The sequence below is a fragment of the Oncorhynchus mykiss genome, chromosome 23 (genome assembly GCF_013265735.2).
Source record: "Oncorhynchus mykiss isolate Arlee chromosome 23, USDA_OmykA_1.1, whole genome shotgun sequence".
Classification (NCBI taxonomy): Eukaryota; Metazoa; Chordata; class Actinopteri; order Salmoniformes; family Salmonidae; genus Oncorhynchus; species Oncorhynchus mykiss.
This window is the reverse complement of record NC_048587.1, coordinates 60,932,586-60,960,585: the sequence shown is the minus strand read 5'-3', so window position 1 is coordinate 60,960,585 and position 28,000 is coordinate 60,932,586. Positions and strand designations below refer to the sequence as shown.

The following is a 28,000-nucleotide window of genomic DNA, read 5'->3' as shown; positions in this document are numbered from 1 at the left end:
CCATTTAATCCATTCCAGCTATTATTATAAGCTGGCCTCCACTCAGCAGCCTCCTGTGCTTAAAAAGTTTTCCACACAAATAGAACCTCAGCCAGTTACACGCCAAACATTTCCCCAAACTGCTACTTTTTTCTTAAAGGGACAAGCCCTATTAAAGGGATAGTCTAGCAAAATGTGCAAATAAGGCAAAAAGAACTGGCAGATGCATAACATAACAGATACATAACATAACATATACATAACATAACAGATACATAACAGATATATAATATAACAGATACATAATATAACCGATACATAACATAACAGATTCATAACATAACAGATACAAAACAGATACATAATATAACAGATATATAACATAACAGATACATAACATAACAGATACATAACAGATATATAACATAACAGATACATAACATAACATATACATAACATAACAGATACATAACATAACAGATACATAACAGATACATAACATAACAGATTCATAACATAACAGATTCATAACATAACAGATACATAACATAACAGATACATAACAGATACATAACATAACAGATACATAACAGATACATAACATAACAGATACATAACAGATACATAACATAACAGATTCATAACATAACAGATACATAACAGATACATAACATAACAGATACATAACAGATTCATAACATAACAGATACATAACATAACAGATACATAACAGATTCATAACATAACAGATTCATAACATAACAGATTCATAACTAATACATAATATAATGTAACAGCATGAAAAGGAAAATACAAGAGTTTGTGCTATTACCTCACACTTGTGGCAGTGTCACAATATGTGACATATTGTGTTGTGTCAATGCTGACATCTATGTCTACATCTATGTCTACATCTATGTCTACATCTATGTCTACGTCTACATCTATGTCTACATCTATGTCTACATCTATGTCTACATCTATGTCTACATCTATGTCTATGTCTACATCTATGTCTATATCTATGTCTACATCTATGTCTACATCTACATCTATGTCTACATCTATGTCTACGTCTACATCTATGTCTACATCTATGTCTACATCTATGTCTACATCTATGTCTACATCTATGTCTATGTCTACATCTATGTCTATATCTATGTCTACATCTATGTCTACATCTACATCTACGTCTACATCTATGTCTACATCTATGTCTACATCTATGTCTACATCTATGTCTATATCTATGTCTACATCTGTCTACATCTATGTCTACATCTATGTCTACATCTACATCTATGTCTACATCTATGTCTACATCTATGTCTACATCTATGTCTATATCTATGTCTACATCTATGTCTACATCTATGTCTACATCTATGTCTATATCTATGTCTACATCTATGTCTACATCTACATCTATGTCTACATCTATGTCTACATCTATGTCTACATCTATGTCTACATCTATGTCTATATCTATGTCTACATCTGTCTACATCTATGTCTACATCTACATCTATGTCTACATCTATGTCTACATCTATGTCTACATCTATGTCTACGTCTATATCTATGTCTACATCTATGTCTACATCTGTCTACATCTATGTCGACATCTATGTCTACATCTATGTCTACATCTGTCTACATCTATGTCTACATCTATGTCTACATCTATGTCTACATCTATGTCTACATCTGTCTACATCTATGTCTACATCTATGTCTACATCTATGTCTATATCTATGTCTACATCTATGTCTACATCTATGTCTACATCTATGTCTACATCTGTCTACATCTATGTCTACATCTATGTGTACATCTATGTCTACATCTATGTCTACATCTATGTCTACATCTGTCTACATCTATGTCTACATCTATGTCTACATCTATGTCTACATCGGTGTCTACATCTATGTCTACATCTATGTCTACATCTGTCTACATCTATGTCTACATCTATGTCTACATCTATGTCTACATCTATGTCTACATCTATGTCTATGTCTACATCTATGTCTACATCTATGTCTATATCTATGTCTACATCTCTGTCTACATCTATGTCTACATCTATGTCTACATCTGTGTCTACATCTATGTCTACATCTATGTCTACATCTATGTCTATATCTATGTCTACATCTATGTCTACATCTATGTCTATGTCTACATCTATGTCTACATCTATGTCTATATCTATGTCTACATCTCTGTCTACATCTATGTCTACATCTATGTCTACATCTGTGTCTACATCTATGTCTACATCTATGTCTACATCTATGTCTACATCTATGTCTACATCTACATCTATGTCTGCATCTCTGTCTACATCTATGTCTACATCTATGTCTACATCTATGTCTACATCTGTCTACATCTATGTCTACATCTATGTCTACATCTATGTCTACATCTCTGTCTACATCTATGTCTACATCTATGTCTACATCTGTCTATATCTATGTCTACATCTATGTCTGACTGTATTTTCACCACTGTTGTCTTTTCTCTCCCAACAGACGGACTTTGAGAAAGACGTTGACATCGCCTGTCGATCAGGTAACAAACAGACAGGTGTCACGTTCAATGAATGAGCTCCTGACCACATTGCCTATTGAAATTAAAGCCCTAAAAAGAGGTTAGACACAACGGGGGTAAAAGCAACATCAAATAACTTCCCAGATTGTGTAACAGCCCCCTATCCACACTGGACGCCTTCTGGCTTAATTATCAAAACAGACCCATTTGATGTGAGAACAGGCTTGCATCCCAAATGGAACCCTATTCCCTATATAGTTCACTACTTTACCCATGGGCCCTGGTCACAGGTCACACTATAAAGGGAATAGGGGTGCCATTTGGGACCCAGGCGAGGAGTGATAAGGGGAGGCTTCAGTGAAAAAAGAGAATTTGTTAGGTGTCAGAAAGCCGGCTAGCTTTCTGTGTGGGATGAAACGCATTGTTTGATATCAAAGGGAAGGGTAAGATAGAGTGGGAGAGTTGTGAATTTGAATAATAATGACAGCGCTTATCATTTTAAACATCCCTTTGTACTTGTTGTTCATTAACAAAATGGCCGATGGGAAAGCATTGCACTGTAGCCCTGGTTTCATTGGTTTTGTTGATGACTCATGTTTAAAGTATTGTGTTTTTAAGAGTGTGTAAGGTGTCCAATCACAAACACATATTTTGACCAATAGGTAAATGTTCATTGTGTAAATACTCCTCTAGGAAAACCAACGGTTCTAACCTCATGTCTCTATCATAATCCGTTCCAAATTGATTGGAGTTTTTACCCTTGTAGGATGGTGAAGATTTGAGTTTTTACCCTTGTAGGATGGTGAAGATTTGAGTTTTTACCCTTGTAGGATGGTGAAGATTTGAGTTTTTACCCTTGTAGGATGGTGAAGATTTGAGTTTTTACCCTTGTAGGATGGTGAAGATTTGAGTTTTTACCCTTGTAGGATGGTGAAGATTTGAGTTTTTACCCTTGTAGGATGGTGAAGATTGGAGTTTTTACCCTTGTAGGATGGTGAAGATTTGAGTTTTTACCTTTGTAGGATGGTGAAGATTTGAGTTTTTACCCTTGTAGGATGGTGAAGATTTGAGTTTTTACCCTTGTAGGATGGTGAAGATTTGAGTTTTTACCCTTGTAGGATGGTGAAGATTTGAGTTTTTACCCTTGTAGGATGGTGAAGATTTGAGTTTTTACCCTTGTAGGATGGTGAAGATTTGAGTTTTTACCCTTGTAGGATGGTGAAGATTTGAGTTTTTACCCTTGTAGGATGGTGAAGATTTGAGTTTTTACCCTTGTAGGATGGTGAAGATTTGAGTTTTTACCCTTGTAGGATGGTGAAGATTTGAGTTTTTACCCTTGTAGGATGGTGAAGATTTGAGTTTTTACCCTTGTAGGATGGTGAAGATTTGGGTGACTAAATCGACGGAGGCCTGAGAAAAAAAGTGGTCTAAAATGTGGAAAATAGCTTTGTGTCAAACAGGCTGGATGCTGTGAGAGAATTAAGGCTAACTGACAGTCAGCTGTGACAGAGCCTGGACTCGAACCCAGAATCTCTGGTGGCACAGCTAGCACTGCAATGTTGTGCCTTAGACCACTGTGCCACTCAGGAGGCCTGACTGCAACATTCCCAACAATGTAAAAAAATAAACATTTGGGTAACAGTAGAATACAATTTGTGTATTCTATTTGAAATAACACAATGGCGTTTTCATTAGTTGAAGTTACTAGGCTAAATGTAGGCTAAATGTAAAAATATATATATTTAATTGTTCAATCCATTTTATTTGTGGAGTACCTTTGTAACAACTGTGAAACAGAATGCATATGCATTTGAACATGATAACAGCCTCATCATCATAAGATCTTGATGAAAACAACAGTAGCCTCAACATCATCATAAGATCTTGATGAAAAAACATCAGTAGCCTCAACATCATTATAAGGCCTTGATGAAAACATCAGTAGCCTTGACATCATCATAAGGCCTTGATGAAAACATCAGTAGCCTCAACATCATCATAAGGCCTTGATGAAAACAACAGTAGCCTCGACATCATCATAAGGCCTTGATGAAAACAACAGTAGCCTCAACATCATCATAAGGCCTTGATGAAAACATCAGTAGCCTCAACATCATCACAAGGCCTTGATGAAAACAACAGTAGCCTCAACATCATCATAAGGCCTTGATGAAAACAACAGTAGCCTCAACATCATCATAAGGCCTTGATAAATTGTGAAACTCGGCACAAAAGCAGTAAAGGCATTATAATGAATAGAAGTTTTAAAAAATAATCAAATTATTGTCAGCTCGTTCTTGTGTACATCTTCACGCAACAGCATCAGTTGGATTTAATTTAGCTGTTATTCCTTGTCCTGACAATAAACACACTTTGAGTACTTTTCACATCAGTTGGATTTAATTTATCTGTTATTCCTTGTCCTGACAATAACCACACTTTGAGTACCTTTCACTTGCTTGACTCACTTTGACATGGCTTTGTTTGGTTGTAGTTGGTAATAGTCTCTGGTTTTCTCTTTATTGTGTCCATTCGTCTTGTCATTCTTCCACACCGTTGTACCACAACACCACGGCTGTGCCAGTGCCTTATTTTTGCACAGAGGGAGGGAGCTCCTGACTCACTTTGTTCATAGTGCCTGCCAGACTTGTTTTCCTTTCGAGCTTGTTGTTCACCAATGACAGTGAAGTGAAGACATTTTCCATGGTGACATTGCTCCCCTTGCCAACTTAGGGTTTATTTTTTAAACATGTAATTGACTAGGCAAGTCAGTTAAGAAAAATATCTTATTTACAACTACAGCCTAGGAACAGTGGATTAACTGCCTTGTTCAGGAGCAGAACGACAGGTTTTTACCATGTCAGCTCGAGGATTTGATGTAGCAACTTTTTGGTTACTGGCCCACTGCTCTAACCACTAGCCTACCTGCCGCCCCAAAGGTTCCACAAGCTTCATCACCACATTCTCCGACAATTGCGCCTGCTGCCCGATGTGGATATTTTCCCAGATATCGAAAGCCTTTCAGCATTTACACTACCGTTCAAAAGTTTGGGGTCACTTAGAAATGTTTGTTTTTGAAATAACATCATATTGATCAGAAATACAGTGTAGACATTGTTAATGTTGTAAATGACTATTGTAGCTGGAAATGGCAGATTTTTAATAGAATATCTACGTAGGCCTACAGAGGCCCATTATCAGCAACCATCACTCCTGTGTTCCAATGGCACGTTGTGTTAGCTAATCCAAGTTTATCATTTAAAAGGCCAATTGATTATTAGAAAACCCTTTTGTGTGTATGTCAGCACAGCTGAAAACTGTTGTGTTGATTAAAGAAGCAATAAAACTGGCCTTTTTTAGACGAGATGAGTATCTGGAGCATCAGCATTTGTGGGTTCGATTACAGGCTCAAAATGGCCAGAAACAAATAATTTTCTTCTGAAACTCGTTTGTCTATTCTTGTACTATTTAATGAGGCTGCCAGTTGAGGACTTGTGAGGCGTCTGTTTCTCAAACTAGACACTAATGTACTTGTCCTCAAAAAAATGGCTTTTCTTTCAAAAACAAGGACATTTCTAAGTGACCCCAAACTTTTGAACGGTAGGGTATAATTACGCATGCTCTCCCTGTGTAGCCTACTCCAAGTAGTCCAGAGTAGACTGATAAGACTACTTACATTTGGTGAACTGATAGAGGGAACATACCATTTTCAGATTAGGCCTATAATTAGAATAGATCATTACAATAGAATGGCCCGCCCTGTTCTTCATTCACAATTGGTGATTACATAATTATTCATTGTTCGCTTCCCCTCACTCATCAACTCCCCCATACTTTACTTAATTTATTTAATTTGTTGTTATATGTGTGAAATTAGTTTTGGTATAGTTTAGGTTCAGTTTTCAGGCAAATGTGGAGTGATTATCAGCTGGGCAGTGGAGTGGAGCAGGCCCTACTGTTGGGAGAAGGAGTGGAGCAGGCTCTACTGTTGGGAGAAGGAGTGGAGCAGGCCCTACTGTTGGGAGAAGGAGTGGAGCAGGCCCTACTGTTGGGAGAAGGAGTGGAGCAGGCCCTACTGTTTGGAGAAGGAGGGGCAACAGGCCCTACTGTTGGGAGAAGGAGGGGAGCAGGCCCTACTGTTGGGAGAAGGAGTGGAGCAGGCCCTACTGTTGGGAGAAGGAGGGGCAACAGGCCCTACTGTTGGGAGAAGGAGTGGAGCAGGCCCTACTGTTGGGAGAAGGAGGGGCAACAGGCCCTACTGTTGGGAGAAGGAGGGGAGCAGGCCCTACTGTTGGGAGAAGGAGTGGAGCAAGCCCTACTGTTGGGAGAAGGAGTGGAGCAGGCCCTACTGTTGGGAGAAGGAGAGGAGCAGGCCCTACTGTTGGGAGAAGAAGGGGCAACAGGGGAAAACCTTTCCAAAAAATGAAATGCCTTCTTAAAACTGGTTATAACTCTAGTTCTGTTGTTGATATTAAGACTTAAAGACTTAAAACATGGCAGAGTAATATAAAAATGTATAAATCATGAGCAGTCAAAATGACTGCTTTAGCGGTTCTAGTGTATAAAAGTAATGAATAAAAAGTCTAATCCAAATTCTGTTATCTATCTGGAATAACACCAGGAATACATACCAGGAAACAATAATAACTGTGCCAAGAATATATACCAGGAATAATCCCTCGCCTGCCTGACCATCCCTCTGGCCATGGAGTCATACCACCTCCACCTCCATCACCCTCTACCCCTACCCCTACCCCCTACCCCCACCCCCTACCCCTACCCCCTACCCTCTACCCCTACCCTCTACCCTACCCCCTACCCTCTACCCCTACCCCCTACCTCTACCCCTTACCCTCTACCCTCTACCCCTCCTTCCTCTCTCTCTCTGCACCATAGTTTATCTCCCTGCTCCCTGCATTCAGGCTGAAAACAAAGTGTTATGTTTTCTGTTTCTGGCCGTGCTGCTCTGCTCTGGGCTGGACACACACACACACACACACACACACACACACACATACACACACACACACACACACACACACACACACACACACACACACACACACACACACACACACACACACACACACACACACATACACACACACACACACACACACACACACACTGCTGACCTTGTGTTCTCCTTGCAGCCTGTTGGTTTTCCAACAGGCAATTCCCCTGTGGAGGATTCAGAAGGCCAAGATTAAAATGGCCGCAAATACATCCCAAATGGCACCCTATTCCCTTCCTAGTGCACTACTTTTGACCAGGACCAATAGGGACCAGCTCTCATCAAAAGTAGTGCATTATGTAGTGAATATGCTACCATTTGGGACGCAGACATCAGCTCTGCAGCGGTGGAGAGATGCACAGAGAACAGCAGTACAGGATGTTCTGTCCCCAAACAGAGGGTATTTCTGACTTCTGACAAGGAAGCTTTTGAACAAAAAGCTAGCCTCTCCTGGTTATGTGTCTGGGGTTTTGGGGGTTTTCCAAGGTGAACCAAACCGTAATAAGATAAAAAGGTGTCTTAGGTATCCGGGATTTCAGGGCGAATTTGAGGAAAGTCCTCCTCAGAGGCTTGTCGGCTCTGTACTTAGTTATATCAGGAACATCTAATCCTCTATAGTGGCTCTTTTGAAGTGTCCCTGTCCCTGCGTCCTATTTGAAGAGATCGGTAGTCAAGTTTTGTCTATTTCTTCCCAGCTGTATGAGGAAAGAGTCATTACACTGGAAAATGGGCACATCCGGTTCATTGTTTCAATTTGTGCGAAGTGTCCTGGCATCATTATTTAAATTCTTTGTTTTTACATATATTCGTCAAAAGGAAATGCAACAATGGTCTGAAATCGGAATGATTTAAAATAAGCATACAATATGAAATAAACAGATCATACAGAACAGACTGACATTAGTTCTCAGTATGGTGCATTCATTCCACTAACTCCCCTGTCTGTCAGTATGGTGCATTCATTCCCCACCAACTCCCCTGTCTGTCAGTATGGTCCATTCATTCCACTAACTCCCCTGTCTGTCAGTATGGTGAATTCATTCCACTAACTCCCCTGTCTGTCAGTATGGTCCATTCATTCCACTAACTCCCCTGTCTGTCAGTATGGTGAATTCATTCCACCAACTCCCCTGTCTGTCAGTATGGTCCATTCATTCCACTAACTCCCCTGTCTGTCAGTATGGGACATTCATTCCCCACTAACTCCCCTGTCTGTCAGTATGGTCCATTAATTCCACCAACTCCCCTGTCTGTCAGTATGGTCCATTCATTCCACTAACCACCTTGTCTGTCAGTATGGTCCATTCATTCCACTAACTCCCCTGTCTGTCAGTACGGTGCATTCATTCCACTAACCACCCTGTCTGTCAGTATGGGGCATTCATTCCACTAACTCCCCTGTCTGTCAGTATGGTGCATTCATTCCACTAACCACCTTGTCTGTCAGTATGGTGCATTCATTCCACTAACTCCCCTGTCTGTCAGTATGGTCCATTCATTCCCCACTAACTGCCCTGTCTGTCAGTATGGTGCATTCATTCCCCACTAACTCCCCTGTCTGTCAGTATGGTGCATTCATTCCACTAACTCCCCTGTCTGTCAGTATGGTGCATTCATTCCACTAACCACCTTGTCTGTCAGTATGGTGTATTCATTCCCCACTAACTCCCCTTTCTCTCCTCTCCACAGCTCTCCACAAAGACATGGGCTCTTGCCGCGCGGCGACCATCACCGGCACCCTATCCCGTATCTCTCTGAATGACGAGGAGGATGAGAAGGGTCCCGAGGGGCTCAACTACTCCACCTTACCCGGCAACATCATCTCCAAGGTGATGATCCAGCAGCCCGGCATGCACATGGGCCCCATGGGGGACATGGGTGAGGGCTGCCTGGGCGACAGCGTGTCTGACATGCGCCGCACCGTCTACCTGTGCACCGATGATGCTCTCCGTCAGTCCGACCAGGATATGGGCGGGCACGGGCATGGCGGGATGGGCAGTGGCCACGACATGGGCAACATGGGCGGTATGGGTGGTATGAGCGGACATTCACCCCAAGGCCAGATGATGGAGACAGACTACATTGTGATGCCACGAGCTTCGGCGGCGTCAGCAGGATCTGGGAACTGTAACACACTTCCCACTCTCCTGAAGGATGATAGCTCCACCAAGATGAACATGGGCCTGGGCATGGGAGATACGCTGCCCCATGATAGGATGATGCAACACTACAAGATGGCACCGGACTTCAGCATGAGCCCGACGGGGATGGGCGGGATTGGGGTCATGGAGCACATGAACATGGGGGTGAACATGGATCAGAACCTACAGCAGCAGTATGGGTCAGGAGGAGGACAGGAACACATGCAGCAGAACCTGCCCTTTGAACCCCGAACCGCTGTCAAGAACTTCCTGGCTGAGATGGAAGAGACTGGAGGGCTGTCGAGGAGCGAGACGGGATCCACCATATCCATGAGCTCCTTAGAGGTAGGCTGGAGAAGAGAAGACTGTTTAAGTGTTGATTTGACCTTAGAGGTAGGCTGGAGTGGAGAATACTGTTGAAGTGTTAATTTAACCTTGGAGGTAGGCTGGAGTGGAGAAGGCTGTTGAAGTGTTGATTTAACCTTAGAGGTAGGCTGGAGTGGAGAAGGCTGTTGAAGTGTTGATTTAACCTTAGAGGTAGGCTGGAGTGGAGAAGACTGTTGAAGTGTTGATTTAACCTTGGAGGTAGGCTGGAGTGGAGAAGGCTGTTGAAGTGTTGATTTAACCTTAGAGGTAGGCTGGAGTGGAGAAGACTGTTGAAGTGTTGATTTAACCTTAGAGGTTACCTGGAGTGGAGAAGACTGTTGAAGTGTTGGATAACCTTAGAGGTAGGCTGGAGTGGAGAAGACTGTTGAAGTGTTGGATAACCTTAGAGGTAGGCTGGAGTGGAGAAGGCTGTTGAAGTGTTGGATAACCTTAGAGGTTACCTGGAGTGGAGAAGACTGTTGAAGTGTTGGATAACCTTAGAGGTTACCTGGAGTGGAGAAGAATGTTGAAGTGTTGGATAACCTTAGAGGTTACCTGGAGTGGAGAAGACTGTTGAAGTGTTGGATAACCTTAGAGGTTACCTGGAGTGGAGAAGGCTGTTGAAGTGTTGGTTTAACCTTAGAGGTAGGCTGGAGTGGAGAAGACTGTTGAAGTGTTGGATAACCTTAGAGGTTACCTGGAGTGGAGAAGACTGTTGAAGTGTTGGATAACCTTAGAGGTTACCTGGAGTGGAGAAGGCTGTTGAAGTGTTGATTTAACCTTAGAGGTAGGCTGGAGTGGAGAAGGCTGTTGAAGTGTTGATTTAACCTTAGAGGTAGGCTGGAGTGGAGAAGACTGTTGAAGTGTTGATTTAACCTTAGAGGTTACCTGGAGTGGAGAAGACTGTTGAAGTGTTGATTTAACCTTAGAGGTAGGCTGGAGTGGAGAAGACTGTTGAAGTGTTGATTTAACCTTAGAGGTAGGCTGGAGTGGAGAAGGCTGTTGAAGTGTTGATTTAACCTTAAAGGTAGGCTGGAGTGGAGAAGACTGTTGAAGTGTTGATTTAACCTTAGAGGTAGGCTGGAGTGGAGAAGACTGTTGAAGTGTTGGATAACCTTAGAGGTTACCTGGAGTGGAGAAGACTGTTGAAGTGTTGGATAACCTTAGAGGTTACCTGGAGTGGAGAAGACTGTTGAAGTGTTGGATAACCTTAGAGGTTACCTGGAGTGGAGAAGACTGTTGAAGTGTTGATTTAATCTTAGAGGTAGGCTGGAGTGGAGAAGGCTGTTGAAGTGTTGATTTAACCTTAGAGGTAGGCTGGAGTGGAGAAGGCTGTTGAAGTGTTGATTTAACCTTAGAGGTAGACTGGAGTGGAGAAGGCTGTTGAAGTGTTGATTTAACCTTAGAGGTAGGCTGGAGTGGAGAAGGCTGTTGAAGTGTTGATTTAACCTTAAAGGTAGGCTGGAGTGGAGAAGGCTGTTGAAGTGTTGGTTTAACCTTAGAGGTAGGCTGGAGTGGAGAAGACTGTTGAAGTGTTGATTTAACCTTAGAGGTAGGCTGGAGTGGAGAAGGCTGTTGAAGTGTTGATTTAACCTTAGAGGTTACCTGGAGTGGAGAAGACTGTTGAAGTGTTGATTTAACCTTAGAGGTTACCTGGAGTGGAGAAGGCTGTTGAAGTGTTGGTTTAACCTTAGAGGTAGGCTGGAGTGGAGAAGACTGTTGAAGTGTTGATTTAACCTTAGAGGTTACCTGGAGTGGAGAAGACTGTTGAAGTGTTGATTTAACCTTAGAGGTAGGCTGGAGTGGAGAAGACTGTTGAAGTGTTGATTTAACCTTAGAGGTAGGCTGGAGTGGAGAAGGCTGTTGAAGTGTTAATTTAACCTTAGAGGTAGGCTGGAGTGGAGAAGACTGTTGAAGTGTTGATTTAACCTTAGAGGTTACCTGGAGTGGAGAAGACTGTTGAAGTGTTGATTTAACCTTAGAGGTAGGCTGGAGTGGAGAAGACTGTTGAAGTGTTGATTTAACCTTAGAGGTAGGCTGGAGTGGAGAAGGCTGTTGAAGTGTTGATTTAACCTTAGAGGTAGGCTGGAGTGGAGAAGACTGTTGAAGTGTTGATTTAACCTTAGAGGTAGGCTGGAGTGGAGAAGACTGTTGAAGTGTTGGATAACCTTAGAGGTTACCTGGAGTGGAGAAGACTGTTGAAGTGTTGGATAACCTTAGAGGTTACCTGGAGTGGAGAAGACTGTTGAAGTGTTGGATAACCTTAGAGGTTACCTGGAGTGGAGAAGACTGTTGAAGTGTTGGATAACCTTAGAGGTTACCTGGAGTGGAGAAGGCTGTTGAAGTGTTGATTTAATCTTAGAGGTAGGCTGGAGTGGAGAAGGCTGTTGAAGTGTTGATTTAACCTTAGAGGTAGGCTGGAGTGGAGAAGGCTGTTGAAGTGTTGATTTAACCTTAGAGGTAGACTGGAGTGGAGAAGGCTGTTGAAGTGTTGATTTAACCTTAGAGGTAGGCTGGAGTGGAGAAGGCTGTTGAAGTGTTGATTTAACCTTAAAGGTAGGCTGGAGTGGAGAAGGCTGTTGAAGTGTTGGTTTAACCTTAGAGGTAGGCTGGAGTGGAGAAGACTGTTGAAGTGTTGATTTAACCTTAGAGGTAGGCTGGAGTGGAGAAGGCTGTTGTAGTGTTGATTTAACCTTAGAGGTTACCTGGAGTGGAGAAGACTGTTGAAGTGTTGATTTAACCTTAGAGGTTACCTGGAGTGGAGAAGACTGTTGAAGTGTTGATTTAACCTTAGAGGTAGGCTGGAGTGGAGAAGACTGTTGAAGTGTTGATTTAACCTTAGAGGTTACCTGGAGTGGAGAAGACTGTTGAAGTGTTGATTTAACCTTAGAGGTAGGCTGGAGTGGAGAAGACTGTTGAAGTGTTGATTTAACCTTAGAGGTAGGCTGGAGTGGAGAAGGCTGTTGAAGTGTTGATTTAACCTTAGAGGTAGGCTGGAGTGGAGAAGACTGTTGAAGTGTTGATTTAACCTTAGAGGTAGGCTGGAGTGGAGAAGACTGTTGAAGTGTTGGATAACCTTAGAGGTTACCTGGAGTGGAGAAGACTGTTGAAGTGTTGGATAACCTTAGAGGTTACCTGGAGTGGAGAAGACTGTTGAAGTGTTGGATAACCTTAGAGGTTACCTGGAGTGGAGAAGACTGTTGAAGTGTTGGATAACCTTAGAGGTTACCTGGAGTGGAGAAGACTGTTGAAGTGTTGATTTAACCTTAGAGGTTACCTGGAGTGGAGAAGACTGTTGAAGTGTTGATTTAACCTTGGAGGTAGGCTGGAGTGGAGAAGGCTGTTGAAGTGTTGATTTAACCTTAGAGGTAGGCTGGAGTGGAGAATACTGTTGAAGTGTTGGTTTGACCTTAGAGGTAGGCTGGAGTGGAGAAGACTGTTGAAGTGTTGGATAACCTTAGAGGTAGACTGGAGTGGAGAAGACTGTTGAAGTGTTGATTTAACCTTAGAGGTAGGCTGGAGTGGAGAATACCTTTGAAGTGTTGGTTTGACCTTAGAGGTAGGCTGGAGTGGAGAAGACTGTTGAAGTGTTGGTTTAACCTTAGAGGTAGGCTGGAGTGGAGAAGACTGTTGAAGTGTTGGATAACCTTAGAGGTAGGCTGGAGTGGAGAAGGCTGTTGAAGTGTTGGATAACCTTAGAGGTTACCTGGAGTGGAGAATACTGTTGAAGTGTTGGTTTAACCTTAGAGGTAGGCTGGAGTGGAGAAGGCTGTTGAAGTGTTGGTTTAACCTTAGAGGTAGGCTGGAGTGGAGAAGGCTGTTGAAGTGTTGATTTAAGTAAATTAAGGTTTTGTTTGTTGTTATGTTCCACTGAGAAATTGTGGCAGAGGTAAATACAGAATGAATGTGTAGCTGTGTTCAAGTGAGAAGATCGTCACGTTGTTGCCGTAAAATAAAATGGGCTTATTTTGTCATGGTTAGAATGTTATTTAGTGTTCATTAATATAATTATAATTTCTATAGTATTCAGAAGTTAATGACCCCTCATGTTAACAGACTGTCTAATTATCCGCAATATGTTTGTTTTGTCTTCAGAGAAGAAAATCGCGCTACCAAGATCTGGACTTTGAAGTAAGTCAATTTACTGGTTGGCAAAGTGCATGCTTCAGGCTTTTGTTGTTACACTGAGCATTTGTGTTCGCCCTACTCTTTAATTTACTACTGTTGTTACACTGAGCATTCTTGTTTACCCTACCCTTTAATTTACTACTGTTGTTACACTGAGCATTCTTGTTTACCCTACCCTTTAATTTACTACTGTTGTTACACTGAGCATTCTTGTTTACCCTACCCTTTAATTTACTACTGTTGTTACACTGAGCATTCTTGTTTACCCTACCCTTTAATTTACTACTGTTGTTACACTGAGCATTCTTGTTTACCCTACCCTTTAATTTTACTACTACCTTGTGTAGCACTTAAGCTTATTGGAGTAACATGGTTTTGACAGAAAACAGATGTATTTATGTGTGGCGTAGTTAAGGTAAAAGCAACGCTGTCAATCTAAACCCGTACAGGGCCGCCAGCAAATCTTCCCTGCTCATGTTGTTCCCCTCCATCTCCTACATACATCCATTGGCTATGAGTTGATTTGAAACCTGTTACGCTTTCTGAGGTCACATGCACATTTCACACCTGACTTCTGCACTTCTTCTATGGAAAATATGACATTGTCTGACAGCCCAAGACACAAATGTCTCACACCCCTTCTGTGGGTTTATTCCATTTCTCCATCCATTTTTTGTAATCTGACTATTCTGCATAAATGCAAAAGGTAGATTTGATAATAAAATTGGCCATAAATTATATGTAATTACTCAACTGGCTTACATTATATGCAAAAAAATCCTTAAAAGACATTGGCCCCTTTAATATGTCTCAGGCTTACTGTAATACCAGTGGCAGATTAAATGCTATTCAGAAAGGTGTACTGGTTGGAGAGGATAAAACATTGCATTATAATCTCCATCCTATTATTGGCTTTGATTTCCAAACCAAAAACGAACCCCTTGCCATTGCAGAAAGTCATGCACACCAGGAAAAGACACATGGAGCTGTTCCAAGAACTGAATCAGAAATTTCAAACCCTGGATCGATTTCAAGACATACCAAATATGGGCAGCATGGTGAGTAATAATACCAGGAACAGGAAATCAGCAGTAACAGGAAATGGTGAAGGAGGGAGATGATTGGTCAGCGGTCGTCTGTTGTAGACCAATTACAGAGCTGGAGAAGATCCAGGTGGGGTGATTGGTTGAAGCTGGTGGTTGTCGACCAATTAGAGTACGAAACAAGATCATGTCAGGATAGATAGTCTTTTTTAGATGTCCATCCGCTCAGCAACACACGTAGTGAGTCATTGAGCAAATGAACAGATCCAGTGACATGGCCCTATACCTAACAGGCCTGCCAAATGCTACTGGTGATGGGGTTCAGTGACATGGCCCTATACCTAGCAGGCCTGCCAGCTGCTACTGGTGATGGGGTTCAGTGACATGGCCCTATACCTAACAGGCCTGCCAAATGCTACTGGTGATGGGGTTCAGTGACATGGCCCTATACCTAGCAGGCCTGCCAGCTGCTACTGGTGAGGGGGTTCAGTGACATGGCCCTATACCTAGCAGGCCTGCCAGCTGCTACTGGTGAGGGGGTTCAGTGACATGGTCCTATACCTAACAGGCCTGCCAGCTGCTACTGGTGAGGGGGTTCAGTGACATGGCCCTATACCTAGCAGGCCTGCCAGCTGCTACTGGTGATGGGGTTCAGTGACATGGCCCTATACCTAACAGGCCTGCCAGCTGCAACTGGTGAGTGGGTTCAGTGACATGGCCCTATACCTAGCAGGCCTGCCAGCTGCTACTGGTGATGGGGTTCAGTGACATGGCCCTATACCTAACAGGCCTACCAGCTGCTACTGGTGAGGGGGTTCAGTGACATGGCCCTATACCTAGCAGGCCTGCCAGCTGCTACTGGTGAGGGGGGGAGGGGGGGACTAGTCTTTAGTTGAGAGATCCTGTCTGAGAGAAGGTAGGCATTAACTAATTTTGGCAGTCTGCAGATTCACTCCTCTCCTACTTCTCAACCATATTGAAGGAGAAGGTCCAAGGTCCCTCCACTCGGACAAGGATGCAAGGAATCGAGAAAAGGATCCTGCTTGGCTCTCTTTACCACCACCCAGCAAATTGGGGGGGGGGGGGGGGCAAGGTTAAGACTATGTACCATAGATGTATTGAAAAGAGCCACTGTGAGGTGGTTGTCTGTCGTGGTAGTCCATCTGAATTAGTGTTCATCCATTCAAATCCAGATGTGTATCATTCAAGAGACCAGTCATGGTCATTCAGGCTTGATGACTACTGAGTGAATGCTTTCTGCATTGCTTTCTGCACTGTATCCTGGGAAATTGGCCTGTTGACCAAAACACACTCAGGCCTATTGTTGTGTGAGAATAGTGTCAGCTCTGCGGCATGCAAGTAGGCAGGCAGGCAGTTAGCCCCTCGGCCTGCCATGTCATGTAATCTTCTCTCTCTTCTCTCACATTTCAATCAGCCCCACTGCACAGTGTAATTCTCTGCTTGTTGCTTAGTAACCACCACAAGGACATTTATATAAAAAACTACATCCCTTTGTTTTTCTATTTTTTTCTTATGGATTAAATGTACTGCAGTGCTGGCTGGGCTGGCTGAATAAATGTACTGCAGTGCTGGCTAGGCTGGCTGATTAAATGTACAGCAGTGCTGGCTAGGCTGGCTGAATAAATGTACTGCAGTGCTGGCTGGGCTGGCTGAATAAATGTACAGCAGTGTTGGCTGGGCTGGCTGATTAACTGTACTGCAGTGCTGGCTAGGCTGGCTGATTAAATGTACTGCAGTGCTGGCTGGGCTGGCTGAATAAATGTACTGCAGTGTTGGCTGGGCTGGCTGATTAAATGTACTGCAGTGCTGGCTGGGCTGGCTGATTAAATGTACTGCAGTGCTGGCTGGGCTGGCTGATTAAATATACTGCAGTGCTGGCTAGGCTGGCTGATTAAATGTACTGCAGTGCTGGCTGGGCTGGCTGATTAAATGTACTGCAGTGCTGGCTGGGCTGGCTGATTAAATGTACTGCAGTGCTGGCTGGGCTGGCTGATTAAATGTACTGCAGTGCTGGCTGGGCTGGCTGATTAAATGTACTGCAGTGCTGGCTGGGCTGGCTGATTAAATGTACTGCAGTGCTGGCTGGGCTGGCTGATTAAATGTACTGCAGTGCTGACTGGGCTGGCTGAATAAATGTACTGCAGTGCTGGCTGGGCTGGCTGATTAAATGTACTGCAGTGCTGGCTGGGCTGGCTGATTAAATATACTGCAGTGCTGGCTAGGCTGGCTGATTAAATGTACTGCAGTGCTGGCTGGGCTGGCTGATTAAATGTACTGCAGTGCTGGCTGGGCTGGCTGATTAAATGTACTGCAGTGCTGGCTGGGCGGGCTGATTAAATGTACTGCAGTGCTGGCTAGGCTGGCAGATTAAATGTACTGCAGTGCTGGCTAGGCTGGCTCATTAAATGTACTGCAGTGCTGGCTGGGCTGGCTGATTAAATGTACTGCAGTGCTGGCTGGGCTGGCTGATTAAATGTACTGCAGTGCTGGCTGGGCGGGCTGATTAAATGTACTGCAGTGCTGGCTAGGCTGGCTGATTAAATGTACTGCAGTGCTGGCTAGGCTGGCTGATTAAATGTACTGCAGTGCTGGCTAGGCCGGCTGATTAAATGTACTGCAGTGCTGGCTAGGCTGGCTGATTAAATGTACTGCAGTGCTGGCTAGGCTGGCTGATTAAATGTACTGCAGTGCTGGCTAGGCTGGCTGATTAAATGTACTGCAGTGCTGGCTGGACTGGCTGATTAAATGTACTGCAGTGCTGGCTAGGCTGGCTGATTAAATGTACTGCAGTGCTGGCTGGGCTGGCTGAATAAATGTACTGCAGTGCTGGCTAGGCTGGCTGAATAAATGTACTGCAGTGCTGGCTGGGCTGGCTGATTAAATGTACGGCAGTGCTGGCTGGGCTGGCTGATTAAATGTACTGCAGTGCTGGCTAGGCTGGCTGAATACATGTACTGCAGTGCTGGCTGGGCTGGCTGATTAAATGTACTGCAGTGCTGGCTAGGCTGGCTGAATACATGTACTGCAGTGCTGGCTGGGCTGGCTGATTAAATGTACGGCAGTGCTGGCTGGGCTGGCTGATTAAATGTACTGCAGTGCTGGCTGGGCTGGCTGATTAAATGTACTGCAGTGCTGGCTGGGCTGGCTGATTAAATGTACTGCAGTGCTGGCTGGGCTGGACTAGCTGAATACATGTACTGCAGTGCTGGCTGGGCTGGCTGATTAAATGTACTGCAGTGCTGGCTGGGCTGGCTGATTAAATGTACTGCAGTGCTGGCTGGGCTGGCTGATTAAATGTACTGCAGTGCTGGCTAGGCTGGCTGATTAAATGTACTGCAGTGCTGGCTAGGCTGGCTGATTAAATGTACTGCAGTGCTGGCTAGGATGGCTGATTAAATGTACTGCAGTGCTGGCTAGGCTGGCTGATTAAATGTACTGCAGTGCTGGCTAGGCTGGCTGATTAAATGTACTGCAGTGCTGGCTAGGCTGGCTGATTAAATGTACTGCAGTGCTGGCTGGACTGGCTGATTCAATGTACTGCAGTGCTGGCTGGACTGGCTGATTAAATGTACTGCAGTGCTGGCTAGGCTGGCTGATTAAATGTACTGCAGTGCTGACTGGGCTGGCTGATTAAATGTACTGCAGTGCTGGCTGGGCTGGCTGATTAAATGTACTGCAGTGCTGGCTGGGCTGGCTGATTAAATGTACTGCAGTGCTGGCTAGGCTTGCTGAATAGCTGGCTGGCTCCACAGCTACAGACAACATTAGTGACCATTGTGTGTTCCCTGACTGCATAGTAACAGCTCCGATAGCTCGCTGTCCTATTTGACTCCCTGCTAGTCTCTTTGTGAGTGTCAGTGAGAGTACATCCAGATTATGGGAACAGAACACAGTCAGACACAGTGGAAGCTCGTCCTCTAGTCCCTCTTCACCGTTATCCAGCTGGAAGGGAACTCACTATTCATTTGATTTCTTCCATGGTATAATCTAACCATATTATTCACATTTGAGATACTTATCATTACCCTTTGTTACTTACACTTCTCATAGAACCATTACACCATTAATATGCTCTACCAGAACATTAGTTGAGGTGATCAATGCATAGAGGCAGTACGGCATGATTCAAAGTCTCTGCCATAATCCATTGTTTTGCTACACTTTATAATAACTTTCATGGATAATCCATTATAACGTTCATATTAATGTTTATAAATGTTTTAAAGTGATGAAATTCAAATGTATTTAACCAATGTTACCCAATGTTTAAGAAGAAGAACTGTAACCAGTGACAGTGAGGCATGCTCCCTAAGTAATAACCCTCACATATCCCTGTATGTATATATCCCTGACCCTATCCTATATATTACATATAAAGTATATGTGGTATAACATATAGTAACAATTTATAGTGAACCATGTTTAGTGACTGTAAGGCATGCTATCTGCTGTGTCCTGCTATGTCCCTGTCCATATCTGCTGCTAACCTGTCCCTGTCCCTGTCCTCCCAAGGACAAGGCCATGGCCAACAAGAACCCCTGGGAGAGCTACAACCCAGCCTGTGAGTACCAGAACTACGCCAGTATGAATGTACTAGACCCTGACCCCAAGGACTCTCTGGAGATGACCGCAGCAGAGTGGGAGAAGTGTGTCAATCTCCCCTTAGACGTCCAGGAGGGAGACTTCCAGACAGAGGTCTGATCTGATCTGATCTAAACAAACCAGGAAATGAGTCCAAAATGGCACCCTATTCCCAATGAAGTGCACTACTTATGACCAGGTCCTATAGGCCTCTTTTTCACCAGTACCCAAAGGGCTCTTTTGAACAGGACTCATAGGGCTCTGGTCAAAGGTAGTGCACTATATAGGGAATAGGGTGACATTTTGGATGCACTCCAGAAAGGAGACTTCCAGGAAGTTAAAAACCAGGAAGAGGAAAACCAGGAGAAAAAATGATAACCAGGACATGGAGGAAAGGGGAAAGGATGTATTTTGCACTGAAAAAAATGGACAGACTGTCCTAACAGCCTTGGCCTAGTACATATCTGGATTCTAAAGGAGGGATGACAAGGACATGATGTGCCAATACCATTTAAGAGGAAAACACAGAGGACAGGAGGAAGAAATACAACAAAAAATACAACAAAAATCATCAGTGTTACTTTTTGTATTCTCACTAGTGTACTTAGTGCAGCGGGCCAGCCAGGTGGGTGTACAATATTTACCATCATGTGTTTCAGAGTACCCATGGTAAAGAAGAATTGGTTTCAAAAAGGTGAAAATCTTTCTAGATGAATAAACCTCAAAAGCTAAATGAAGACATAATACAATGTCAATCCCAGCTTCGTTGGATCCAGTTTTATATTTCACAAAACTGGACCCTGGAAGCACAATGTATATATTTATGCAGGTTTTTAAAAAGTTTATAACAAGTCTGTTTGGCCATTACTATACTTTTTACTTTATAATATAAAATATATATGAGCGGAGAGTGGCAGGCAAAGAGGATTTTCTGTCATATAAAAATGAATGTTTGTCAAAGCTACATTCTTCATTGCTTTAAATGCAATAAAGGTAAGACTCACTTTTATATGAATAATATATTTCACAAACTTTAATACTGCAGAATCTTGCTTGAAGAATCTCGGCTAAAACTCTCTCATCTGCAGCCCTGTATAAAATATTTAAAAATGAAAAATGTTGTATGGTGTAAATAAACTTTTGTCTACATATGTTTTACTTGTGCCAATTTATTTTAATGAGGAAAAAAAATGCCAACTTGATCAAGCGTTATAGCGTTATAAAATGTTAACATTTGAACAAGGAATAAAGGAGGAAATATGTTCGTACTGCTTCAGAGAACGTGTCAAGTCTATCTGGTGGTCATGCCTTTGTCAAGTCTATCTGGTGTCAGATGTTATTGCTCTTTAAACCAACAGGTTCTCCTCAAAAGCCCCGTTTATACCTTGTATATATATATATATATATACCTTCTATACATTTTGTATTTAACTAGGCAAGTCAGTTAAGAACAAATTCTTATTTTCAATGGCGGCCTAAGAAACAGTGTGTCATTCTGCCTGTTCAGGGGCAGAACGACAGATTTGTACCTTAAACCAACAGGTTCTCCTCAGAAGCCCCGTTTATACCTTGTGCTAACATTTTTTATTTAACTAGGCAAGTCAGTTAAGAACAAATTCTTATTTTCAATGACGGCCTAAGAAACAGTGTGTCATTCTGCCTGTTCAGGGGCAGAATGACAGATTTGTACCTTGTCAGCTCAGGGGTTTGAACTTGCAACCTTCCGGTTACTAGTCCAATGCTCTAACCACTAGGCTATCCTGCCGCCCCATGTGTCCTTTGTTCTGATCTTTTCCACATTCTGATTGTGCCCAAATCTTTTGAGAGGTGTAGACATTATAAAGACTCATTGTGATCAGATCTTCCTGACCAATTCCAGAGGTAGTCGGGATGCATTGTGTCTGGATATCTTACAAGTGTAGACAGATCTGAAATCATTGACAGGTGGCATGATTGACTTATGGCACAACATGTCTTAAAACAAATGCATGTATCTTATTTTGAAAAACTATTTGTGAAATCATTGACATACAAGTATACCTGTTTACATTGCAGACACTGTGGATGGATCAGAGACATTTTAATACCATGTGTAGATGCGACAAACCTTGCTCAGATAGTGATTGTATCATATTGATCAGATCACGAAACCTACATGCTAGTGCAAGGTGTAAACAAGGCTTATTAAGATGTATTCCATCTGGTTCTGCCATCTTTGCTTTGTTTTTGACCTTCCATTAACAAACCCACATTAGGTTGGACAGAACGAACAGAATGAACAGAACATACATGAGAAATGAAAGAAGTTAGGCTTACACTTCATACAGTATTCCATCCATATCGTGGAAGTTCAGCATGATAGAAATGTAAAGGCAAAGTTCCCGGTGTTAGCGGAGACTTGGAAATGGGGATGCCTAGTCAGTTGTCCAACTGAATGTATTCAACTGAAATGTGTCTTCTGCATTTAACCCAACCCCTCTGAATCAGGGCGGAGCGGAGGGGGGGGGGGGCTGCCTTAGTCAACATCCACATCTTCAGTGCCCAGGGAACAGTGGGTTAACTGCCTTGCTCAGTGGCAGAAAGACAAATTTTTACCTTGTCACCTAGGGGCTCCGACCCAGCAACCTTCCAGTTACTGGCCCAACGCTCTAACCACTAGGCTACCTGCTGGTTACTGGCCCAACGCTCTAACCACTAGGCTACCTGCTGGTTACTGGCCCAGCGCTCTAACCACTAGGCTACTTGCTGGTTACTGGCCCAGCGCTCTAACCACTAGGCTACCTGCTGGTTACTGGCCCAGCACTCTAACCACTAGGCTACCTGCTGGTTACTGGCCCAACGCTCTAACCACTAGGCTACCTGCTGGTTACTGGCCCAACGCTCTAACTACTAGGCTACCTGCTGATTACTAGCCCAGCGCTCTAACCACTAGGCTACCTGCTGGTTACTGGCCCAGCAGTCTAACCACTAGGCTACCTGCTGGTTACTGGCCCAGCAGTCTAACCACTAGGCTACCTGCTGGTTACTGGCCCAGCAGTCTAACCACTAGGCTACCTACCTGCTGCCCCATCAGACTTCATTCATGGTAAACGCTGCATATGTCAACTCAATGGGAAATGACCTTCACATTTTGATCTGTAACGCTTCAGCCATCCAGACTGACTAGAGACCTAAGTTTCTCTGATACCTCTGTAATAGTTCTGTAATTACACTAGTAACAACATTGTATTAATGTTGTTAGCGTGTCACAGACATGAGTGAAGACATTATACTGTACATTGATACACAGTGGTGTAAACTTATGGAAATAACAGAACATTAATATGAGGTAGTGGAGTCCTACAGTTATTATTAGGAACAGTCAGATAGATACTGAACAGAACATTGATATGAGGTAGTGGAGACCTATAGTTATTATTAGGAACAGTCAGAGAGATACTGAACAGAACATTGATATGAGGTAGTGGAGACCTATAGTTATTATTAGGAACAGTCAGAGAGATACTGAACAGAACATTGATATGACGTAGTGGAGACCTAGCACTTATAAACTGGGTGGTTAGAGCCCTGAATGCTGATTGGCTGACAGCCGTGGTATATCAGACTGTATACCATGGGTATGACAAAACATGTATTTTTACTGCTGTAATTACGTTGGTAACCAGTTTATAATAGCAATAAGGCACCTCGGGGGTTTGTGGTATATGGCCAATATACCACGGCTAGGGATGTATCCAGGCACTCCGTGATGCGTCGTGCCTAAGAACAGTCCTTAGCCGTGGTATATTGGCCATATACCACACCTCCTCGTGCCTTATTGCTTAAATATATACTGTTATATGTTGGTGGTGGTATATGTTGGTGGTGGTATATGTTGGTGGTGGTATATGTTGGTGGTGGTATATGTTGGTGGTGGTATATGTTGGTGGTGTTATATGTTGGTGGTGGTATATGTTGGTGGTGGTATATGTTGGTGGTGGTATATGTTGGTGGTGGTATATGTTGGTGGTGGTATATGTTGGTGGTGGTATATGTTGTTGGTGGTATATGTTGGTGGTGGTATATGTTGGTGGAGGTATATGTTGGTGGTGGTATATGTTGGTGGTGGTATATGTTGGTGGTGGTATATGTTGGTGGTGGTATATGTTGGTGGTGGTATATGTTGTTGGTGGTATATGTTGGTGGTGGTATATGTTGGTGGAGGTATATGTTGGTGGTGGTATATGTTGGTGGTGGTATATGTTGGTGGAGGTATATGTTGGTGGTGGTATATGTTGGTGGTGGTATATGTTGGTGGTGGTATATGTTGGTGGTGGTATATGTTGGTGGTGGTGGTATATGTTGGTGGTGGTATATGTTGGTGGTGGTATATGTTGGTGGTGGTATATGTTGGTGGTGGTATATGTTGGTGGTGGTATATGTTGGTGGTGGTATATGTTGGTGGTGGTATATGTTGGTGGTGGTATATGTTGGTGGTGGTATATGTTGGTGGTGGTATATGTTGGTGGTGGTAAATGTTGGTGGTGTTATATGTTGGTGGTGGTATATGTTGGTGGTGGTATATGTTGGTGGTGGTATATGTTGGTGGTGGTATATGTTGGTGGTGGTATATGTTGGTGGTGGTATATGTTGGTGGTGGTATATGTTGGTGGTGGTAAATGTTGGTGGTGTTATATGTTGGTGGTGGTATATGTTGGTGGTGGTATATGTTGGTGGTGGTATATGTTGGTGGAGGTATATGTTGGTGGTGGCATATGTTGGTGGTGGTATATGTTGGTGGTGGTATATGTTGGTGGTGGTATATGTTGGTGGTGGTATATGTTGGTGGTGGTATATGTTGGTGGTGGTATATGTTGGTGGTGGTATATGTTGGTGGTGGTATATGTTGGTGGAGGTATATGTTGGTGGTGGTATATGTTGATGGTGGTATATGTTGGTGGTGGTATATGTTGGTGGTGGTATATGTTGGTGGTGGTATATGTTGGTGGTGGTATATGTTGGTGGTGGTGGTATATGTTGGTGGTGGTATATGTTGGTGGTGGTATATGTTGGTGGTGGTATATGTTGGTGGTGGTATATGTTGGTGGTGGTATATGTTGGTGGTGGTATATGTTGGTGGTGGTGGTATATGTTGGTGGTGGTATATGTTGGTGGTGGTATATGTTGGTGGTGGTATATGTTGGTGGAGGTATATGTTGGTGGTGGTATATGTTGGTGGTGGTATATGTTGGTGGTGGTATATGTTGGTGGTGATATATGTTGGTGGTGGTATATGTTGGTTGTGGTATATGTTGGTGGTGGTATATGTTGGTGGTGGTATATGTTGGTGGTGGTATATGTTGGTGGTGGTATATGTTGGTGGTGGTATATGTTGGTGGTGGTGGTATATGTTGGTGGTGGTATATGTTGGTGGTGGTATATGTTGGTGGTGGTATATGTTGGTGGTGGTATATGTTGGTGGTGGTATATGTTGGTGGTGGTATATGTTGGTGGTGGTGGTATATGTTGGTGGTGGTGGTATATGTTGGTGGTGGTATATGTTGGTGGTGGTATATGTTGGTGGTGGTATATGTTGGTGGTGGTATATGTTGGTGGTGGTATATGTTGGTGGTGGTATATGTTGGTGGTGGTATATGTTGGTGGTGGTATATGTTGGTGGTGGTATATGTTGGTGGTGGTATATGTTGGTGGTGGTATATGTTGGTGGTGGTATATGTTGGTGGAGGTATATGTTGGTGGTGGTATATGTTGGTGGTGGTATATGTTGGTGGTGGTATATGTTGGTGGTGGTATATGTTGGTGGTGGTATATGTTGGTGGTGGTATATGTTGGTGGTGGTATATGTTGGTGGTGGTATATGTTGGTGGTGGTATATGTTGGTGGTGGTATATGTTGGTGGTGGTGGTATATGTTGGTGGTGGTATATGTTGGTGGTGGTATATGTTGGTGGTGGTATATGTTGGTGGTGGTATATGTTGGTGGTGGTATATGTTGGTGGTGGTATATGTTGGTGGAGGTATATGTTGGTGGTGGTATATGTTGGTGGTGGTATATGTTGGTGGTGGTATATGTTGGTGGTGGTGGTATATGTTGGTGGTGGTATATGTTGGTGGTGGTGGTATATGTTGGTGGTGGTATATGTTGGTGGTGGTATATGTTGGTGGTGGTATATGTTGGTGGTGGTATATGTTGGTGGTGGTATATGTTGGTGGTGGTATATGTTGGTGGTGGTATATGTTGGTGGTGGTATATGTTGGTGGTGGTATATGTTGGTGGTGGTATATGTTGGTGATGGTATATGTTGGTGGTGGTATATGTTGGTGGTGGTATACTGCATATTCAGTAATGGTTTTGATGCAGTGTTAAAAAATAGTTTATAATTAGGGGTCAAATCAGTTATCACATCTCAGTGGAATCCCACATCGTGAGCAGATTGTATAGTTTCTTTAGGAATCAAATTAAAAATGACTGGCAGATTTCTGTCATTATTTTAAATACAGGAAGACAGACGACATAGAGCAGCTATGAATTGCAGTGCAGAAGTGGATGTCCCCATATGTTTTAAATGACTGGCCCCAGAGCCCTTCTACTCTGTCTTCACTGTCACTGTCCTCTGAAATAAATGTCAGGGGTTGTAGATTAGTAGTCATCGCTGCCCTCCTTTAATCTGTCACCTCACCTCTTACTCTCCCTGTGTGTCAGTCTAGCAGCCTGCATTTTCTCTCTCTCTCTCTCTCTCTCTCTCTCTCTCTCTCTCTCTCTCTTTCTCTCTCTCTCTCTCTCTCTCTCTCTCTCTCTCTCTCTCTCTCTCTCTCTCTCTCACTCACCTCTTTCTCTCTCTCTCTCTCTCTCTCTCTCTCTCTCTCTCTCTCTCTCTCTCTCTCTCTCTCTCTCACTCACTCTATCACTCACTCACCTCTTCAATACACTGTATCTGATTTCTGACTTTAGCAGCCAGCTAACTTTCCCACTCTAATAGGTTTTATGTGCATGCGCTGTGCCTCCAGAAGGTTAACTGGATAAGATCAGGCAGATTTGGCTCGGGGACTGATGGGAAGGGTGTGTGTGTTTGTCTCTGTGTGGGGGGGATCTTGTTTGTCCTGTCTGATGGGCCCGGTCTGGCCTAGCCTGCATTACGACAGCAGACACTGAAAGAGCATCAGTGTTACCTCTCAGGGGAACAGACATCCACCCTCCAGCAGGAGAAGGAGACAGAGGAAGAAAAGGAGGAGGAGACAGAGGAAGAAAAGGAGGAGGAGACAGAGGAAGAAAAGGAGGAGGAGAAGGTGAGCCTACATTATTGAAAGCCTGCCAATCTGATGGGGGAGGAGATGAGGAGATAGAGGAGGGGGAGGAGTGAGAGGCGGAGGAAGAGGAAAGGAAAAGGAGGTAGGATGTGGAAAAGTCATATGGTCTTCCTGTGGCTGTACCTGACAGCGCTAGACCTCCTCAGGCCCTGCTGGAGGGGGTGAAAGCCCAGGCTAAGTTAAAGTCATCTCCCTTTGTCCGCCTCAACACTGATCTCCAGCAGCCGGCCGGCCGGCCATTTAAAACGGTGATCTAAAGCTCACCCCACTGTCATCGACATATTCCCCTGGTGTCCAAAACCCTCAAAGCTTTTCCGCCCAGTCTAGAAGTCCCCAACTTTTGATTGACAGACATTAGTATTCATTAAAGTCACTATAGATCTAGTGGGAGTTCCCTATGTAATGGCCACATCACAGGAAATGGTCTGTTCATTCTGCTCTACCTGGGCTTATACTATGTCACTTTTAAAAATAGGTAGTCCACTCTTTTCAGCTTCAACTGATTTTGGTTAAATCTTCAATTAAAACTTGTATTTATTTTGGTGTTCAGAAGTGCAATGGTTTCACAGTATTTTAGAAGGGGATTGAGAAAATGTTTTTTCTCTTATACACATGGATTGTTTGTACGGGTAGTGTACAGGAAGGCTACTGTATGTTGACATATTCATCGTAATTATACACCTTTTCCAGCTAATTCAACAATCAGCCATGGCCACTGGATCAGGGTTTCCTTAGGAAGAGGATACATATTTCAGAGTAGCTATGCTATTCTACTTTCTGTCAGATTAGGTGCTAGTAGAAATAACACTGTTGAACCAGAGCGCCTTGTATTCTTCAAAGAAGCCTCAATGTCTTGG

General features: G+C 43.4%; 1 protein-coding gene across 10 annotated transcripts in view; it reads left to right on the top strand.

The window, feature by feature from the left end:
- The window catches only part of adgrb3 (adhesion G protein-coupled receptor B3), a 335,139-nt gene extending 314,032 nt beyond the window's left edge, over positions 1 to 21,107 (top strand). For 7 of the 10 annotated variants that reach the window (XM_036960944.1, XM_036960946.1, XM_036960950.1 and 4 more), the window contains 5 exons: positions 2,524 to 2,563; positions 9,246 to 10,042; positions 14,159 to 14,194; positions 15,145 to 15,249; positions 19,768 to 20,169. In XM_036960944.1, the coding sequence (XP_036816839.1) occupies positions 2,524 to 2,563; positions 9,246 to 10,042; positions 14,159 to 14,194; positions 15,145 to 15,249; positions 19,768 to 19,956 (1,167 nt within the window). In that variant the 3' untranslated portion in view covers positions 19,957 to 20,169. Of the gene's footprint in view, positions 1 to 2,523; positions 2,564 to 9,245; positions 10,043 to 14,158; positions 14,195 to 15,144; positions 15,250 to 19,767 lie in introns of all 10 variants that reach the window. The other 3 variants (XM_036960949.1, XM_036960951.1, XM_036960942.1) reach the window with 2 other exon arrangements.
- The last annotated feature ends 6,893 nt before the right edge of the window (positions 21,108 to 28,000 follow it).